Source organism: Theropithecus gelada, chromosome 11 (assembly GCF_003255815.1).
Source record: "Theropithecus gelada isolate Dixy chromosome 11, Tgel_1.0, whole genome shotgun sequence".
Classification (NCBI taxonomy): domain Eukaryota; kingdom Metazoa; phylum Chordata; class Mammalia; order Primates; family Cercopithecidae; genus Theropithecus; species Theropithecus gelada.
In genome coordinates, this window is record NC_037679.1 from 127,322,605 (window position 1) to 127,343,751 (window position 21,147).

The 21,147-nt window shown below is 36.6% G+C and overlaps 1 protein-coding gene across 1 annotated transcript in view; it reads right to left on the reverse strand.

The window, feature by feature from the left end:
- Positions 1 to 1,739: 1,739 nt before the first annotated feature.
- SYT10 (synaptotagmin 10) overlaps positions 1,740 to 21,147 on the reverse strand; it is a 64,726-nt gene continuing 45,318 nt past the window's right edge. Inside the window, exons 4-7 of the mRNA XM_025403128.1 lie at positions 12,202 to 12,322; positions 9,073 to 9,244; positions 6,531 to 6,660; positions 1,740 to 3,668 (exon numbers count right to left, since the gene is read on the reverse strand). Of these exons, the coding sequence (XP_025258913.1) occupies positions 3,597 to 3,668; positions 6,531 to 6,660; positions 9,073 to 9,244; positions 12,202 to 12,322 (495 nt within the window). The 3' untranslated portion in view covers positions 1,740 to 3,596. The remainder of the gene's footprint in view (positions 3,669 to 6,530; positions 6,661 to 9,072; positions 9,245 to 12,201; positions 12,323 to 21,147) is intronic.

Sequence of the window (21,147 nt, forward strand, 5' to 3'; positions counted from 1 at the left end):
TTAGCCTAAAGTTTATAAAAATTTAGATCAAGTAGAGTACCTCAAAACAACCAGAGCAGCTTCAAAAACAAGTGAAGAAAACTCTGCATTTTCTTTTTATTTAGTAGAGGTCAAATGACGCTCTCAAATCCTTAACAACTCCAGGTGTTCTTTATTATCAGGCAATTAAATTACCTGGTATTACAACTAAGGTGGCAAAAAAAATCAGACTAAATTCTATAAAAATATACATTCTTAAATAATTTCAAGTACTCTTTTTGAGGAGCTAAAGAAATTACCACATGTTCAATGTTAAGATTTCGTGTCCCTTCATTTGTAATAGTCTTTGGCTCTTTTGGTAACTGATCCTCAAATAAGGTATATTTTGTTTTATGGATAGTGAAAGTTGACCACAGGGTTGGAAGTTTGGCTTTTTCAATTTTGCAGTAATTAATCATTAAATGAATTCTTTAGGAGATTGATACCTCTATACTGAGTTGCAAAAATTTATAATAATAAACATCAGAGGAGAATAAACACAGTTGGGAATGTCAATGAACTATCACCACCAAATAGGTTCAAATATATTTGCTTTTATTTATCAAAAACCTGAGTCAGTATTGATCAGTTATGATCTCCCTGCAGTAACTACAACGTGCACACACTTCCCAAAACTGCATAAGAAAGTGAGTGCTTGGCTCTGCTTTCCTGTCTTTACTCCCCTAGCACTAGTCTTAATGATATTTGTTGCTGAACTGTGAATATATTCAATATGGAAATGTTTACATGTTAAATGAAGTATCAGAAACACAGGGTTGGCCTGACAAAAACAATTGTTGGGAAAAATATTATTAGGAAACCAGTGTGAAAAAAACAATGTTTTGAGTTTTATGAAAAGATATACTCCACAAACATGAATGTTCTTTACATATTCAATTTCCTCATCCCCGTGATTGCCTGGTGAATCAGGTAAAAACAACAACACATCCCTCCCCTAAAACTAAAAAGAATATCAGTGTTGTTATGCTAATGAATCAATCCTTACTCTTTTTTTCCCTAGACTTATATTTGGTAAGTCCCTGAAGAAGTCCCTGAAATTAGATATTCATTATATACCTGAACTGCAACTTCATAATGTGTCAGTACTGTCATTAAAATGTGATGTCCCACACAAATGAGAGGAGATTTGTAATATCAACCTTATTTTAAATAATGAAACTAAAAATATTTCATCTTCACTTACAAGCAGAAAGATGGTAAGTTATGTGTATATGAATGTGTGGGCTGTAGAGAGTGAGGGTGTGTTGTATTAAAAGTGTTAGGATTACATTTTAATAATATGAACTGTCATTTTTAACAATCATGCCTTATTAATCTGAGCATAAACCTACCTCCTGAATTACATGAAAGATCAGTTGTGGTGAATTTCCTCTTCTTAATCTCTTTCTCAAGATTAACACATATCCTTGCATGATGAGTTTATTCTAACTTCAAGGAAACATTTAAAAAATTATTTTAAAAACGTATTTTAATCTACAATTCCCATATTAGAGTCTTCTGATTGGCCAATGGGTTCACATTTTTTCATCACAAGCATTGGCTTTTTCTCCTTAGGAAGTAAAGAAAAGCGAGTTTCTAAGAATCAACAAAAAGTCCTTCAAATATGTTTTTGGGTGAAAAGAATTATACTCACTTAGGAAATGTAATTGTTAATTTACTTTAAGCTTCAGTTATATCTAGTAATAAAACAATTGTCTCCAAAAATGTCATTCTATTAATAGTATAACTTTGTCTTCCCATTTGAAAAGTTTTATTTCCCAATAAAACAAATAATTTCAAAATGCAAGTGTCATCTGTCATTTTACCTATAGCAAATAATCCTTTTAGGCTTGACAAGGTAGCCAAGTGTTTCCAAACAGCTTTCTTCTATTATTTTAAATGAGAAAATGTTAGCTAGGAGTACCTGTTTTCCCTTAGGGTGGTATAAGCATTCTTGAAAAATCTGAGGCAGAACTATGTTTGCCTTTAAAAAGGTTAATGTGCAAAATATTTACCTCTTAATTAATAGTAATGCCATCACTACAAGAGATGTCAACAAAATGTTAATGCTTTTAAAACTTTTTTTGATATTTAGAAACAATGGGATTTTACAAAAATAAAAATTTCATAACCGCTGATAAAATTTTCTCATCCAGGTAAATATGTTTTTATTTTCTTGCCTTTTTTAAAAAAAACCATCAATTTTGAAATAAGCTTGAAATATATACTATCCACACCACACATCTCAAAAGTAAGGTTGGGGTAATTTAGTATAGATACTTTCCAACAGGGCCTGAAAATGGGACCAAATATGTTGACCTGATTTAAAAGAAAGTTCTGTTCTGTAAAAACATTTGCATAGTTTTTACATGTAGTGGCCTGAACCTTGATCCTTATGAAGGCAAATGCCTTTCATGCAAGACTGGAGGCCTGGGCCTTTAGAATTAATGTGTTTATTATTATTAAGCGTTGAAGGTGTATTATTAATATTTATGGTATATGTCTATATTTTGCTGAAAATAAATCATCTTTTCTTTATGAAAGTACCCAATTCCAATGATTAGCTTCTGACTGGGTTTAAGAGTCACCATTACCGTGTACAATCTAAACGATGATGAACACAGACAGTGTTGTTGTTCCTTTGGTGTCTGTCAGTACGGTCTATCAGAAATACAGGATCTATATGATAGCTTCAAGTCACAAAAAATACATGTCACAGTACTTGAGAACCTTACAAACACTTAAAAAATGAACTTCTGATTCTGTTCACTTAGAAATACTAATGCTACATTTGAGGTGAAGATTATTAGAATTAAAAAAATATCAGTTAAACAGTGCAACAGATATTTGAGCTAATGTTACAGTAAACCAGTATAAAATGGTAACCACAATGGCTCAGCCTCCATTTTTCAGCCAATAAGCATTACTTCTTAAATTTATATTCAAAATGATTCTTTAAATTTACAGCTTTGTCTGTGTGTTTTAAAGAACAAGCTTGAGAGACAAAGTTTTGAGTTTAGCAGAGCCAAACCTCACCAAGAAAGTAATTTTCTGGGAATGTAAGAAAGTATTATCAGATAAGTAACATTAATTTGATTGTGCAAGGATTTGTTGTGTAAGTTAAGTTCAAAATCTCCTTTTAAGTTTATATAGAACCACATGCACAATTAGAAATGAACACAGTATAACAAAATCAAACCCATACATATGTGACATCTGCTACTTCATACAATAGCAGCATAAACTATATTTAATTTTAGATAAATATGAACTGTTTAAAAAACCATTTCTTTGCTTATGTAAACAATTACAACATAGTAAAACACTCTGTGCTAACACGCATTTGACGCAAAGGATAAAATGCCTTATGCAACTAAGGACTATATGTATTCAAGTAAAATGTATTGATGTTCAAAGTTAAAAAATCAACAATAAAAGTAAATAAAAAAGTGCACATCAAGTTCGTTGATTACTATGGATATATTTTAAATGAGGAAATCAAACCTTCCACTTTTTTTTTCTGATTCAATGAGCACATGATCCTAGGTTCTTAATATCATGGTCTTATTTTGGAGGCATTATGGTGTGGAAGGTGGTTTAGGAGAAGGGCAGGATCCTTGACTATCAAAACTGGTCGCCCGGCCAGGTAACTGAAAGACAATAATTTCATAACATATGATCTAGTACAGAAACAGAATACAGTGGTTAATCATTGCTCCCTTTTAGTAGTGAATATTCAACCATAATATGTGAATCTCTGAAGAAAAGAAATACATAACTCCCTTTGCCCTTCAGAACTTACCTTCTCTGCTACCATGAAGGGACATGGATGTCTCATAGAATGTAGGCAGAGCATGGTACACAGACGTACATGGAGCAGCCCTGTGTAGACAACTATTTAAAACTGCAGAATAATTTCAAATTTTACAACGGGTTTTAGCTTTTTTTCTACAAAAAATAAATGGTTTACTTTAGTAAAGTAAAGCCCGGCTAATTTTCGTATTTTTAGTAGAGACAGGGTTTCACCATGTTGGCCAGGCTGGTTTACTTTAGTGAGGGGCAATTTCTAGGAAAGAGCAGTAAGAGACTAAACACAAGAGAACTGAAGTAAACACAAGATACTGCATTCCACTTGCTCTAAGGCAGGAGGTGATCATGGAGGCGGTTAATGAGATGAGAACTGCATTTGGCAGATGGAAGCCCCAAGTGACAGAGATACTTTCGCACAATCCTTAAATGCCTGTGTGTATTTAAAAAGTTTAATTACAACAAAATGAATGACTATCTAGATAAAAGGAACCCGATTTTCTTTTTCTTTTCTTTTTTTTTTTGAGATGGAGTCTCACTCTTGTCGCCCAGGCTGGAGTGCAGTGGTGTATCTTGGCTCACTGCAACCTCTGCCTCCTTGGGTTAAGTGATTCTCCTGTGTCAGCATCCCAAGTAGCTTGGATTACAGGCACCTGCCACCAAGCCTGGTTAATTTTTGTATTTTTAGTACAGATGGGGTTTCACCATGTTGGCCAGGCTGGTCTTGAACTCCTGACCTCAAGCGATCCACCCGCCTTGGCCTCCCAAAGTGCTGGGATTTCAGGCATGAGCCACCACGACAGTGGAGGAACCCGATTTTCTACATGATACTTTAGTCTTTGTTGTACCAATGGACACAACTCTCGAATAACTCTTCCCTTCTCATATTTATGCCTTCTGTGACAACAACATATATAATTACATACTTATTTTTCTTATAATGCACAATCCAGCTAGTTCTTAGGTCCCTAGTCCATATATTCTGTTCGACCAATGAATATAGAAACAGGGGTTAAAAGGAGCTATTTTGCTGGAGAATGTATATTTACACAATCTTGTTCTCAATAACTATCTGGGATCTTTTTCTGATGACTATATCGTAGCTTATCTTCCTGTATATTCTATTATGACAAAAAAAGTGTCCACATGTTCCCAAACACAAACATGTGCCTATTACAGAATCCCCCTTCATCAGAGAAATGTAAAGCTGCTTATTAAGCACTAATAAATAATTACTATGCCTTGGTCATACAGCACCTTTCTCTCATTCCTTAAGAGTTCTTGCTCACATTATCTCATTTCTCCCTGCATCATCCCTGTGAAGCCTGTAGAGGCATGCAGTTCTATTTTTGTGAAACATGGAGAAGTGTAGTTGGAGGCGGAGTAAACAGTCTGCTCAGAAGTAGACAGCCAGAGAAACAAAATTAGAATCCACCTCTCCACTCAGAGTGAGTTCCTGCCCAACATGGCTTTACTCTCCTTTTTAGATTTTTAGAATTAATGTTCACTTTTCACACGAAAAGATGAGAATCAGGAAAAGAATACTAATCATACAATAAGCAGTAAAGTGTACTTTAGGCAACATTCACCGTTTGAAACAAATAATAACTTTCTAAGATGTGAGCTACTCAGAGAAGACACGTCTATACTTAGGAAGTTCTAGCGGAAAACACCAAGTGCCTGGGTATCTCTCTCTCTCTCTCTGTGTGTGTGTGTGTGTAGACGCATTTGTGTGTGTGTGTGTGTCTATCTTTTATGATTTATACTGAATTATGAAGTCAGAGAAAGACTTGACACATTCACATATAAACAGATACTGACGACGACAGTTCACCTGTGTGAACATGCAATGCTCATTCGGTGTTCATCCTATTTCCCTTACAATGGCCTTAGTAACACAGCCGAGGTCGCGTTTTTTTGTGACCAAACTGAGATTAGAACCTGGTCCCACTGATACTTAGTCAATTATACTGCACAGTCTCTCCCATTCAATCCAGTCCCTAGTGCTGGAACAGGAAGCACTAAGCACTTAATATTCAGCATTTCTTTAGTTTTACTCTGAGTTTACCACTATGTCAGAGTCAGAGCAGAAACACAGAGGGTAAAGCAACTTGCCTGAGGTTTTACAATAAGCAGGCACACAGCAGAGCCAAGCCTTGAACTCGACTAAACTGACACCTCAATATTTTTAAAACCTGTGGGCAGTTTTACTTCCTGATCAGAGTTGAGGGAGACATATCTTTCCCGTTACGCAGAAAAGTTATATTAGGTGACAGCACTTTTATTTAGGGATTGTGGAAAACTCTGGGTAAGGTGACTGTTTCTTACAGAAGAGAAGGACAAAAATGCAGTTTCCAGTTAGTAATAAACTTACTAGATTGCTTCAGCCTTCACAGATGTAAGGTTTCAGACTATGCAAAAAACAAAAAACAAAAAACAAAAACCAAAAAACAAAAAACTTGCAAATGGCTTACTGTCCAAAAGAATACGAAGCCCAGAAAATGTAGTGTTTTTTAAAATCCAAGAAGGCACACAGAACTTTGCATATTAAATGTTAGAGAATGTGGGACAAAAGCAAGAACAATCTTTTCTATTTTTTTTAACCAGGATGAATACATAAAATATCAGATAAAGGTTAGCAGATAAATACTATTTAAGTAAAAGAGACAACAAAAAGAGCAGATGTAAGGAACTCACAAACTTACCTCCAGCAAGGGGTGCCAGTGTGTTATTGGTTTTCGATGATAGGCCAGCATTTCATTCCAGTGGTCTCGCCCAAGACCCTCAGCATCCAGTCCTGTTCTGCATACTCCTATGACCTCATTGTGTCCTACCCTATGATTTGGGGAATATTATACTTTCATTTCCAACATTCAAAGATAAAGGGAGCTTCACAAATCTTAGTAGAATTTTAAACATATGATTAAAACATTAGATTCTGTAATTTTGCAGATTATACTACTTCAGACCGAAAGAAATCTCTTAAGTAAATCAACATTTACTAAACAGTATCAACATTCAAAAAAATGAATGTGTATAAGAGGCACACACAAACCATTTCAATGCTTTGTAGTTTAAGCACATTTCATCATAATAAAAATGGCATGAATGAGAAATACCAGTAGGTCTTTAGCTATATGAGTGTCTTTCTTGCAAACAGTCTTATTTAATATAAGTGATGTGAAGCAAATCTTGTTCTTTCCACGAGGCTTAATGTTTTATAACGATGTTTAGATTTCTCACCAAGAAATACAGTACCAATTTTCTTTAATTGGCTCTAAATGATATGTCAGTGTGTTACCACTTGTATTACAATTAAATAGGGCAGGATTATGTTCAGTTGCATGGCATGTGATTTATTTTTGCATAACAGAAAACATACTGGACAACATTTGTGTTTTCTATTCAGGTCCTGCTTTCACAGCAATGAATCAAGATGATAATAATAACAGTTAATATTTTTGAGAGCTTATTATGTGTCAGTGTTCTAAGTAGTTTAAATGTACTGACCCACTTAATTCTCCCACCATGACCATGAATATCATTATTATCATTCTCTCGTTTTATAAATAAACTAAATGCCCAGAAGGTTAGGAGCTGGCCTGACTTTACATACTTAGTAAGAGGCAGAGACAGGAGCTGAATCAAATGAGTTGTTGACTGAAGAGCACATGTGGTTAAGCTGCTTCTCAAGAATGGAATGTCATTGGAAGGAGCTTTCAATTTTGACAGACATCTCCAAAGATACTTCTGAGATGATTTTAGAACAATTTCATTACTTTTTTCCCATCACTGATGTAGATATGTATATGTAGTATTATTTTCTTTAATATGAAATTTTCCCAACAAGCATGTTTTTAGGTACAAAAATTTTGTCTTCCTGTGCATATCTTGTTAGCATCCATTTCCATAAAACTGCCCAAGTGACAAATGCTCAGTTGCATCTACCTGCACTTATACTGCTGTGAGAACTCAATGGAGGTAACTGGCAAAGCAGAATGGGGCTCCTGACAAAAACATCTGCAGCTTTTTTAGGTTTGAAATTCCAACTACTTCAAGAGTTCTCTCTCTTTCTAAATAGTAGTCACAAGTGAACTTTTTAAAAATTATACATTTTTTAAAAAAATATAATTTAAATTTTAAATTATAAATGTTCTAATAGATGGTGCTTGCAAATGTTATTTTTCAGTGTTTTTTCCCCCTAGCTCTAAGCCAGAGGTGAGCACATTAATTTCTCTCAGTTATAGGGTCCTGGTGATGATACTATAAAATGGACACTTCGTGTTTGTGTGTTTTAGAACAAAATAAATGTACTAAGCTACTCTTTATGCGCTGAAAATTTTGTAGGTTAAAAACATAAGCATTCATTTCCAAAAATTGTATAAATCTAAAAGGCAAAATAATAAAAGGAAGTATACAGTAAGGCCCAAATAAGAGACACAAACTGTTGATAGGACAAGAGTTCAGAGGAAGAAGAGGATTGGTCAACAAAGCAAGACTTACAGAGGTGCTGACATAAGCAAGGATGTGGGGTGTTGATGGGACAAGATACACGAAGCTGGAGGACAGTCCAGGCAACGGGGAGAGTGGGAGGGCAAAGGTAAGAGCTGCAGTGGGAAGGATCTTCAGAGCTGCATAGGGGAGGCTGCAATGTTTTCGTGAAAGCAGGAGTGACTCAAACTGTGTGATCTGGAAGCACTATCCATAAAGCAATGCTTTAAGATTAATGTGAAGGCATCAAAGCTGTATCCTTATGGCTACTATTCACTTTCCACTCTTATTCCTCATTGTTTACAGTTCTATAGGATGCTTAAGTTTTACAAATGGGAGAAGTGATTCTCAAAGTGATTATGTAACATGTCCTCTCATGCAGCTAGTTAATGAGAGAGCTCAGGTAAGCACCATGATATTCATATTCCAGCCTAGTTGGTAAAACAAATTCTGTTGATTATAATCTCTGTTGTTACTGTAAAAAGACTCCACAATAGTGCTTTCCTGAATATGTTCTATATCACTTCTGGACCCATTCTTTCACCAGTCCCAGGTGAATTTTAATTTAAAGATGACTTCTTTTGGAAATGAAAATCCAGAACTCTAACACAGAAAACAACGAATTTTGAAGGAATCAATATTCCCTCCTCCAATTTAAATTAAAACTGTTGTAGCAGTAAATGACCTGAAAAGCTGAGTTTGGCTTGTGCATGACTACACATGGCTGCCCTTCAGTGAGTAGAGAGATATACATACCTATCATAATCCATGACTGCAATGGAGAGGCTGACCTGGTCCACGTTCTCTGGAGGGATGTCAAAAATAATGGCCTCATTGTACACAGGGTTTAGAGTGTTTTTCTTTGTAGTTGTTTTCCTCTTTTTTAATCTTCGACCTTCACACATCAGGGACACTTTGACATAAGGATCTAGGAATAAGAAGATAACTTTATTAGAATAAAAGTAATAGTCCAAAGTATAAATAAAACTGCAGTTTATTTTTACTAAATAAGACATACAGTACTAAGGCCTATGTTAAGACCTTTAGGCCGGGCGCGGTGGCTCAAGCCTGTAATCCCAGCACTTTGGGAGGCCGAGACGGGTGGATCACGAGGTCAGGAGATCAAGACCATCCTGGCGAACACGGTGAAACCCCGTCTCTACTAAAAAATACAAAAAACTAGCCAGGCGAGATGGCGGGCGCCTGTAGTCCCAGCTACTCGGGAGGCTGAGGCAGGAGAATGGCGTGAATCTGGGAGGCGGAGCTTGCAGTGAGCTGAGATCTGGCCACTGCACTCCAGCCTGGGCGGCAGAGCGAGACTCCGTCTCAAAAAAAAAAAAAAAAAAAAAAAAAAGACCTTTAGTATTACCAATTTTAAATTTGTCTCCAAAAAAATAATAATTCTAGTAAGGTTAGTTTCTTTCAAAATGGTCTAGAGTAAGAAGATCAAAACTTGGGAAAGACTTAGCAACACTGTACCTAGACAGATAGAGATCACAATAAGCAGCAATTAGAGAGCAAAAAATATACTTGGAATTTCCTTCAAGTACTGGAAAAGGACCTAAAATTAAAAATATCATTTGCTTAATAAGGAACTTCGATTGAAAAAAATGATACTTACAAGTGATTTATTGCATGCACAGCAGGAAATGATAAAAAAGGGGATATTTGGTTTAAAGATGGCCACACAGGAAGAAGTCTCCTGATATGACATTGTCTACATCATGCCAATTGCAGGAGAAAAATTGGGCTACATTTTTATAGGCCAAAGGGAGCAGATAATTGTTAACAAGTTCTGCTACAGCTGACTTGATATCTCTCCTATTACCCTTACCATCTTAAATTGTAAAACTGCTAAAGTATGATAGAAGACTATATGATGGTTATACAAAATTTCCAACAAGCCTTACTTTTGTACCTTCTATTCAAAGCAGGTATGGTTTTGGGAGGTGATATTGACATTGGGTTGAGCACACTAGATAGTTAAACAATCAATGTCTGCTATCTTATTTTTTTTTCATTCTGACCATCCTCTACCTGTAGCACCAATATTTCTTTTTCCCTATTTCCACAGTAATACATTTTATTTCCATAGAATAAACCAAAATGATGACAATATTAATTTATTTGAGCATGTGAATGCTTCTTAAACTCTTGAAATATGTATCTGTATATTTCCAAAGCATTCCCATCAAGAAGCAAGGTATTCGTGGCTGGAAATGGGGTATATAGAGGAAAACAAGATAGCAGGGTAATGTTAATCTCTGTTTCCTATTTATTTTTAAATTTTTAAATAACAGGAAGTACATCCTAAGGAGAAGCTCATTTCTGTGATACAGCTTTGTGTTTGAGCCCACAGGCCTAGGCCTTCTAATGAACAATGGGAATGAGAGGCATGGATTACCCTTTGTAACTCCCATCACGTCTCCGACTGCATTTCTCTGCTCGTGACAAGGATAATTTACTGGCTCTTTAGTTGATTCACAAGCCTGTTGTGAGGATTAATGAGGAGGTGCTCTCAAAGCAAGCGTTTCTCTGATGAAAAGTTTCATATAAGTAAAATGTAATCTTGCACTTAATTATAACTTTGATGTTGTTTTCTTGTCTCAAAATTTGATCTCTTTTCATACACGGTAAAAAAGAGTAGAATAAACAATTTGCAGAGTACACTGTTTATCTTAAATTCTTCAACATTTACTGACCCAAGACCTTTTCACCAAAATTAATGTAGAATTTACTTGTTGTTCTACTTTCACATACACACTATGTATTGCAAATTTTAAAAAATGAACATCATGACATAGTTCAAAAATCCATGATAGATATACAGTAAGTAGTCTCTCTCCCATTTGTCTTCATCCCTCTTCATCCCTTAGTTTTTGTATATCACTTCAGTATTTTTAATACAGATATTAGCAATATGAATATATATATTCCAAATTTCCCCATTCCTACACAGAAGGGTGCATAATATTCATGTTAATTTTTTACCTCTTTTTAAAAATCCACTTGTACATCCTGGAGCTATTTCCACACTAGAACTTATAGTTCCCTGATGTTTTCTGTGATGCAAATTTAGATTTTGTTGTTGTTCTGCAAAACCACAAATTATAGATCTTCCCCAAATGTCATCCTTTATTTCCACCACTATTTCTTATTTCTGTTTAATACAACAAATGCCTACCAGTCTCCCTACCCTTCGCTTATCATTTTTCTTCCACAGAGTTGTGCCAGTGCTTATGTATTAAATTCTAAATAATTACCCAGAACTGCAGTGAATTAAATAAAGGGATGAAGAAACACGATGTGTCTTTATCTTTTTATCAGAGTTAGCACAAGAGGCATTTCCTTCAAGAATTTCTTTCAGAATCTTCAAGAAGCATTGATTTATTTTATTATTTATTTCAGACACTAGAGATGCACACATTTTTAGTTAGGTGGCAAAAATGCAAATGCAAATGATGGTCGTGGAACATGGTTATTTCTCTGCAGATCAGGTGAGGGGAATAAGTTCAGACTAAAATATATCTTCACATGGCCTCACTCACCACTTAAAGCCTAAGAATCTTCCTTTATAAACAACTGACTAGCTGAAAGTAGGGGAGTAGATGGTAAATTACGTATTTTTGAGACAGTACTAAATTGGTAGAGGAAGAAATAGAAACCAGAACCCAAATTCAGATCTATTTGATAACACCTTTTAAAAATTTCATATTGATAATGTAAATAAAAGAGATGAATTGGAACATTTAAATTTGTAATCTTGTTTTTTCTTTTGTAGTACCCCATTATAGACAAATAATTCAACAGTCATGTATCATTTTAGATACATGAAATATTTTATTTGGGATTGTGCTCTTGGTCCTATGGCCATTGTGTACATACCTGATGAGCCAGTAATATCCATCGCCTTCAGATTTCTGCACTTAATGACTGTCAATGTCATACGCCCTGCCGTCGGCAAGTAACAAAGGGAAAACATGATTTCACCCAGGTCTACGCTTTCCTAGAAAGGCAATCGGAATGTTAGCAATTTCAAACACTGAAAGGTGAAAACAAAAAATAATGAAAGATATTGAATACAAAATCACTTTAGTAGAATACTGGAGTGTCATTTTAAATTGTTTTATTGAGGATAATACAAATAACATTGCAAGAAAGCTATTCTGAATGCAGTAAGCAAAATGATTGTATCCCAGCTGCTTATTTGCTATCTCCACTTGTATTTACAACAAGAATCTCAAACTTAACATAGTCAAAACCAGACTACTGATCCCACCCATGCCCCATCATTTTCCAAAACTGATTCTCCTGTCAGCGTTTCCACAATCAACAAATGGCATCACGATTCACCCAAAGGCTGAAGCCGAAAACCCAGTAGTGACTATCATTCTTTTATCCTCACCCCTATGAGCAACCTATGGGTAAGTCCTATCTACACTATCTACAAAATATATCCCAAACCAGTGACTTTCTTTTCGGCTCTATTACTGCCATTCAAGCCACCATCACTGCTTGCCAGGATTACTTCACTAGCCTCAAAAACAAAACTCTCATTCCAGAAGTTAATCTTCACACAGCAAAGTGAACATTTATGAAATGCAAATCTCTTGCTTAAAACTCTCTAAGGGATCACAACTATAGTGGAATAAAATCCAAACTCCTTACTTCGGCATATAAGTGGAATAACTTCAAGTCCTGGTGTGCCTGGGACATTCCTGGTTCATACCTATTATTATGGGGGTAATTATTAAGAACATCCCCATCCACATTTGTTTTTTGAGACAGGGTCTCGCTCTGTTGCCCAGGCTGAAGTGCAGTGGTATGACGAGTGATTCTCCTGTCTCAGCCACCTGAGTAGCTGGGATTACAGGCATGTGACACCACGCCTGGCTAGTTTTTGTATTTTTAGTTTGGACTGTTGGCCAGTCTGCTCTCAAACTCTTGACCTCAAGTGATGTGCCCACCTCAACCTCCCAATCTGTCCACACTTAAATATGTCTTTGTGTGGCTAATACATTAGAACGTCACACATAAGGTTTATGTCTTCCGGGCCCTACCTTTCTCTCTAATATTTTCTCATTCCTCTCCCCTCCAAGGTCTGATGCAGACACAAATGTCTTTCTGTGTGTGTGTGTGTATGTATGTGCGTTACTCAAACAAATGAAGTTTGTTCCTGCTTTGGGGCCTCTGTTTGTTTTTTTCCCTTTGACTAGCACTTCTTTCTCTTAAATCTTTATATGGCTGACTTCTTACCATGCAGAAGTCAATTCAAACTGCATTTCTGTACTGGGGCCTTCCCCCATCATTCATTCTGAGACTGCACACCCTTCATATCCTATACTCACCCCACTCCCAGACCCTTCACATACTTTTGGTAGTACTTATTGTCTGATATCATCTTTTAAATTCTTTTTTGTTTGTTTCCCTGACTCTCACATATAACACCCAGGACAGCAGGGTTCTTGGCTGTCTTACTTTCTACAACGTACTGAAGAGTATGGTGCATAGCTGGTACATACTAGTACATATTTTTTGAAGAACTGAATATATTATTTAATTAATCTGGATAAAACCTGACCTGTTTTGTTTCATTTTTATAAAGCAGAACGGTCCACAGGACCCTGATGTCGATTTATACGTGGTCTTTTACTGCATAGATGGTGGACAAATGAAAATGAATGTGACAATGGACAATTTAGGATGCCCCTTAAAGAGCTGTTTACAGGATTCAATGAAATCATGCCTGGTAAGAAATTCGTGGCAGGTTTACTTTTGAGGGAAATGACTTGCTGATTATGCACCCAGGTCCACAGAGCTGGGGTCTTAAACTTTTTTCATGATACACTATTAACATCTATTGGGCTTACTCAGATAGCTCAGGTTCTGATTTCCATGATTCTCATTTCTTTATTCATGGTCTAGAAGTTGGAGAGACCAGTAATTCAGAGAAATAACTTTAATTAAATTTGTGTTTGACCCCCAGTTTTCTACTTTCTAAAAGTGAGATCCTGGGAAATTCAATTAAGTTGTTAATCTCCAAAATTTCATTTTCAAATTGAGAAAAACACCCACTTCACAAGGGTTGTAAGCATTAAAGGAGATAATGTAAATAAAGCATAAGGCATTTTATACAGTGTTTGGCATGTGATAAGGAATGATGTTTTCTTTACTACTGAATTGCTAGCACATAGAGCATTGTCTTACATATATCAGGAATTCAGTAAGTACCAGATAAATGAAAAGCTTAATAATGGAAGTGATTATTATTTTGCAAGAATATTAGCAAACAAAAACTAATTTGAAAGAAAGGTATATCCAACTGGATATCCTTTGGGCTAGTGGATTGCTGTAGACCAAAAATCCCATAGAAAAGCATTGAGGAAAAACAGGAAGAGCACAACCTCCTGCTGAAGAAGGAACATCCTCCTCCTTCTAACCTTTTTTTTTTTTTTTTTTTTTTTGAGACAGGGACTCTCACTCTGTCGCCCAGGCTGGAGGGCAGTAGTGCAACCATGGCTCATGGCAGCCTCAATCTCTCAAGCTCAGGGGATCCTCCCACCATAGCCTAGCTGGGATTACAGGCATGTGCCACCAAGCCCGGCTAATTTTGGTATTTTTTTATAGAGACAGGGTTTTCCCATGTTGGCCAGGCTGGTCTTGAACTCCTGGGCTCAAACGATCCACCTGCCTTGGCTTCCCAAAGTGTCGGGGTTATAGGGGTGGGTTACAGTGCCCAGCCACCATCTAACAATTTTTGAGCATTATTTGCCAGGCGCAGTGGTAGGTGCTGCAGACGCCAAGATGGACATAGCATGGTTCGGCCCTTGGAGGTCTCAGTTGAGAAGGAAGTGAGTAGGCTAAAGGGCTAAGAAAATATGTCTGAATGCCCTTTTTATCTGTTGATTCTCTCCTTGTTTCTCTTTCTGCTTCTTCGTCCAAGTGTTTCTTCAGGCTCACTCTAAGGGGTTAAATTTTCCGCCTGACAGCCATTCCCCTTTCCCTCATTGGGTATGTCTCTTTTCAGTTACTATAAATAAGTGTAGGCATATTTTGTTGCCAGCTGGTCAAATAAACAATCTCTTAATGAATGTAGATCATGACACCAAGTTCTACTGAGAAACATGGTGGGGGTGGTAATGGAGAAGCCAGAAACAAAAAAACAGGAGACATATCTCAGGCAAGAAATGCTTAGATTCCAATAGGATACAAACTACATGAAGAGAGGGAAAAAAGCACACAGTGTAATCTATAGGAATTAACAAATATAACATATTTCACCTGTCTGACTTATATGGTTTTACTTTTACACGTTAAACCATCTGTGAATGGGATTTTTCTACTCCTTTAGATACATTACATGCTTATTAGCTGGAACAAAGAAAGTTCACTATGTTTAGTTCCATTTTTTAAAGATCTTTTATATGGATTCAGTTGCAAGTTAATTTTGACCATCTGTTATTAACAGGTATTTGATGATAAACATGGAGAAGTTTGAGGATTGGCCAAAACACTAACCCAAATAAATTTAAAGCACAGATCATCATTAAGGGGCATCTTCCAGCAGCTCTTTAGTAGAAGGTGGTTGGCTTTACGCCTATAGCACTAGGAAGAACTCCACTTAAATATTAAACTCGGCTGGCACAGTGGCTCATGCCTATAATCCCAACACTTTGGGAGGCTGAGGTGGGCTGATCACTTGAGGTCAGGAGTTTGAGAGCAGCCTGGCCAAAATGGTGAAACTCTGTCTCTAGTAAAAATACAAAAACACTAGCTAGGTGTGTTGGTACACAACTGTAGTCCCAGCTACTCAGGAAGCTAAGGCAGGAGAATCGCTTGAACCCGGGAGGTGGAGGTTGCAGTGAGCCGAGATTGGGCCACTGCACTCCAGCCTGGGCAACAGAGTGAGACTCCATCTGGAAAAAAAAAAAAAAATCAGTTAGAGACCAGCCTGGCCAACATGGCGAAACCCCGTCCCTACTAAAAATACAAAAATTAGCTGGGTGTGGTGGCTTATGTCTGTGATCCCAGCTACTCAAGAGGCTGAGGCAGTAGAATTGCTTGAACCTAGGAGGCAGAGGTTGCTGTGAGTCAAGATCATGCCACTGCACTCCAGGCTGGGGAATAGAGCAAGACTCCATCTAAAAAAAAAAAAAAATTCAAACTCCGTGTAGTCAGGAGTTTTTAGAAAATTGAAATGAATTGGGTGGTAAAAATTAACATAAGGGATGCATACATAATACCTGCACAAAAATTTAAGTCTTCATTAAACTAATTTTTTATTTCAAGAAGTGTGAATGTGAAAGAACAAGCTGCCAACATATTGCAAAGGACAGAGTACTCTCTAAGGTAAATATCAATATTCTTAAGCTTTCAAAATCTGGAAGTGATCTAAAAGATTACCATGAGAAAATGAAATTAATGAAGGTAAGTGGCTGCATGACCTTAAAAGGGCCCTATAACATATGTAACGCAGAACTCTAGAATTTGGTAACTGCTCTGAGCTACTATGTGAGCTAATTCTCACTACCCTCCACCAAGTCTGTGCCCTTATTGATAGTTCAACTCCAACGAACAGGTAGAGTCTTAAGGGCCGCCTCTTCTGTCTGCCATATACCACTGTGGTTTAAAAGGTCATTCTCATCCCCAACAATCCAAGCACTTTAGTGACCAGTCAAGAACCAAGAAACAAATTGAAGTGTCTCTAAACATATGACATAAATATAAGGAAATTATACAATAAAGTTATTTATATAAGGAGTTTATATCACTTTGTTCAACACCCATTTGCTATTATTTTAGACAAATTTTAGCAAGAATGTTTACTTGCTATATCAATCTACTGCGGGTCCAATCTCACACATGCAATGTGGAGATGGGGAAATTAACAGCAGTAGGTCTAGTGCAGACACCAAGAAAAAATAGCTACAAAGACACAAAACTGCTAAAAAAGTAAACAGATACTCTAAAAAGAATAGCAAATTGGAATCATTTTGTATTAGGAGTATTAAATAATAATAATGCCTCAGCAACTTGAACTCAACATTTTATTCAGACTTGAACAGTAATTAATATTTAAAGTAATGACCTTGAGTCATCAAGGTAAGGAAATATATCCTATATGTTCTGTTCAAGAAAATAGAGACATGTACACTATTTTTCAGGATTATTTTTATCCAAAATGCTTAAAATGTTTAAAGTGGTATTATATTTCAGCTCAAAATGAGTAAGGCTTTGAGTTTCTGAAAATTGTGTGTAGTCTCATTTTTCTACAATTTTATATAAACATGAGTTTTCCATATCAACCTCTGAAAAATTCTTGTATTTTGGGGCAAATAACCATTTGAAAGCCTATTACAAAGTCTAGGATGCAGTGTTCCATAAAATTTATTTCGGGTAAGAAGATTTTTATTCCATTCTCATACACACTAATTTATCTGGCTAAACAATCACAATAATAATCTTCAGAGTTCCTACTTGGAAAAGGGGCATATGAAAAAAGGGTAACACTGAAGCTGGTTTAGAGGTTATAAATTTGATTTCTTCATGCTGGCTCCACCAAAATGGAGCTGGGTAGATAAAGACCATTTTTTGATGGTTGGCTAGTCAACCTCACAGACCGAGTCACAGTTATACAGTGTTTTCCATGTAGTCTTTTTCCAAAATAAAAATAAAAGTCACTGGAAAGACAAATTGACATGCAAATATTTGCATTGCACATCCTATTACAGGACTAATAGTAAAATCAAGCTGTAGCAATGGAGTGTAAGAGATGGAGAGAAGGGAGATTAAAGGCTCCATAACTAGAATGTCTATGAACCAAGAGAAGTATTCCTGGAGGGCAATAATGATTAGGTTGGGCTTGAAGAATTAACCAGATGGGATTTCACAGGGTAATGAGGAATAATGTTGTATGTGAGTACTATGATAATACTCAGAAATAAAAATGGTCAGTATGCATTGAGAAATACAGAGTTTGGAAACATGTTGGAGGAGGGTTAAGCTTGATGTAGTTGTTTGATGTCTTCTGTGGGCAATAGGGATACCAAGGTGTTGGTGACATGAAAGTGCGGGAGCTTGGCAGAGTGGAAAGGGCGTAGGTTCCTGCGTCAAAAAAACGAGTTAAAAATAGCAAATCTTCCATGTTCTATTCCCAAGTACATGGCAAAAATACTTGACTTCTCTGAGCTTGAGTTTAATTACAAACAAAATGGAGACAATAATAAGTAACTTGCAAGGTAGATATCAAACATGTAAAGTGCCTGGTGTAAACAGGTACTCAAAAACAATAATGATGTTAAAGAAAATAATATTTGAAAAAAATTTTCTTTATCTTGAGTAGGCTAGATTAGAATGAAAAAAGACATGAGAGAGACAGAGAGGTCATTGAAGTAAAGTTGGCGTGGGAAGATGTTGGCTGAGGAAAAGTTTGAATTCAGTGATATATTAGGAAGTTAGAATCATTAACAAGTATTAAAAAAACTAAACAAACAATTGGTTGCTATGGTGATAGCAGTCATCACATCAACTTAGCATCTTAAACACAGCCTGTCATCTACATTTCCTTGGTGGTAAGAAAACAGATGGTTTTCTTCACACTGTTAAAAGTGAGATGTAGAACTAGATCAAATGAGCTTCTTCATCAAGTTACTAGTCCTTCATTCACCTGCCCACAAAATAAGCTACAACAAAATACAGACCCAGAGTGGATCTATTGGATTCAAACTACTGTAAAATATATTTCTCCCTGACCTACACTTCTCATTCACCTGAGAAAATCATGGAATTTAACCTTGAACAATCTACTTAACCTCACTTGACCTCAGTTTCTTGGTATAACATGAGGTGCTCAAAGAGATGAGCTAATTTATTTTCCAGCTCTAAAATTCTGTAATTTTAAGCACTGGTGAAAAATGAGAACTAAATAACACATATAGTTTAGGCATGTTCGAGAATGTCTGGACAAGCCCTTTCAGGTCCTGTTTGTTATAGTCTGGGTGGAGCCTCCTTGAAAAGACCACAAACAATCATTTGGTGTGAATAGATAAATTTAAAGGTCAAGAACAAGTAGTCATAAAAATGGCTATCATTTAAACTTCCAGATAATATGCTAGAGGAGGAAGGATCCAATCCTCAAGGCTGAGAGTGTCAGGCTTGATCTAGTTGGGGATTCATGAGGAAAGGCCATACAGGATAATAAACGTGCGATGTCATTTATATTATCTTTTGGCTCCACTAAAATTCTCAAGAGGATTATCTGATGATGTGTGCTGAACACACAGAGCATACAATATAAAGTCCAAACTATTTGATATGACACATGAGGCCCCTACTAATATGGTCTCTACATTTTTTTTCTGCCTTCATCTTACAAATTTTTTGTTATGCTCCCACAACCCAAACCCTCTGCCCTCCATATATATAAAATAAGTAACTTGCAAGGTAGATATCAAACATGTAAAGTGCCTGGTGTAAACATATATATATGTATGTATATATGTATGTGTATACACACACACACAATGTCTGGTCAATCTCTAAACTTTTATTCGTTCATTAGCACGGTCATGTTTACTGAGTGCATAAATAATGCCAGGCACTCTTCTAGTCATTGAAGAAACACTGATGACGAAGACACAATTTTTCTTCTCCTAGGGCTTATATGTGATTTCGGACAAGTTGCTTAACCTTGAAGAACACCGTACAATTAATTAGGGGACAAGCTTTAATGGTAACACAGGTCTGCATAATTTTAAATTACTTTTTTTTTTTTTTTTTGAGACAGAGTCTCCCTCTGTTGCCCAGGGTGGAGTGCGGTGGCAAGAGCTTGGCTCACTGCAACTTCTGCCTCCTGGGTTCAAGCAATTCTCCCACCTCAGCCTCCTGAGTAGCTGGGATTACAGGCACATGCCACCACACCCAGGAAATTTTTGTATTTTTGGTAGAGATGGGGTTTTGCCATGTTGGCCAGACTGGTTTTGAACTCCTGACTTCAGGTGATCTGCCCACCTTGGGCCTCCTAAACTGCTAGGATTACAGGCATGAGCCACCACCCGGCTGCTTATTTTTTAATTTAATTTAATTTAATATAATTTAATTTAATTTATCTTGTGTTGTAAATGTTTTCTAGAGAGATGCTTGGATTTTAATTATGGGAACAGTGATGAAAGATATTTGATTCTTTCCACGACGATCGAGGAGGGCATTAGAGGTGGGTAACAATCTAAATGTTGAAAAATGAGTAAAGGCAAAGGGAATTAAAAACAGAGGGGTCAGCTTATAAGAAGGCTGTGAGGGGAGGCTTACAGTGCTCAGTGATGACCAGAAGGCCAAACAGAAAGCATTGGCTCTGGCAATGCCAGACTATGATTCGAATGGCAACACAGTGGCCTTATTCGAAATGGCCTCTCCTCAGGAGCACATAATCAAATCACCTCTGCAGTCAGGACGAGATCCATTTTTATGGCTAATAACAATTACGTGGAGGGGTTGCGGTTATATTTAAAAGGGATAATACACAAAGATAGCATACGTCAGACTACAGTTTGCAGCCTGACACAGAGTACGTGCCAGAAAACATACGACTTTTCTTTTTTGCTCAAAACCATGTTTCTGAGGTCAGTGATTAGCATAAGGTGAATGTTCATTCAAAAGCTTACTAAATGACTAAATAAATAATAAGGTGTCAGGCCAGGTCATGATTTCCATTAGTTGCAGGAGAGGCATCTACTGCTTGAAGGAGTGAAAGTTATCGGCAACTAGACAACAAGTGACAAAGACACTTTTTACGGGTGTTGTGGTTTGTGTGAATGAAATTGCCTACAATTGTGC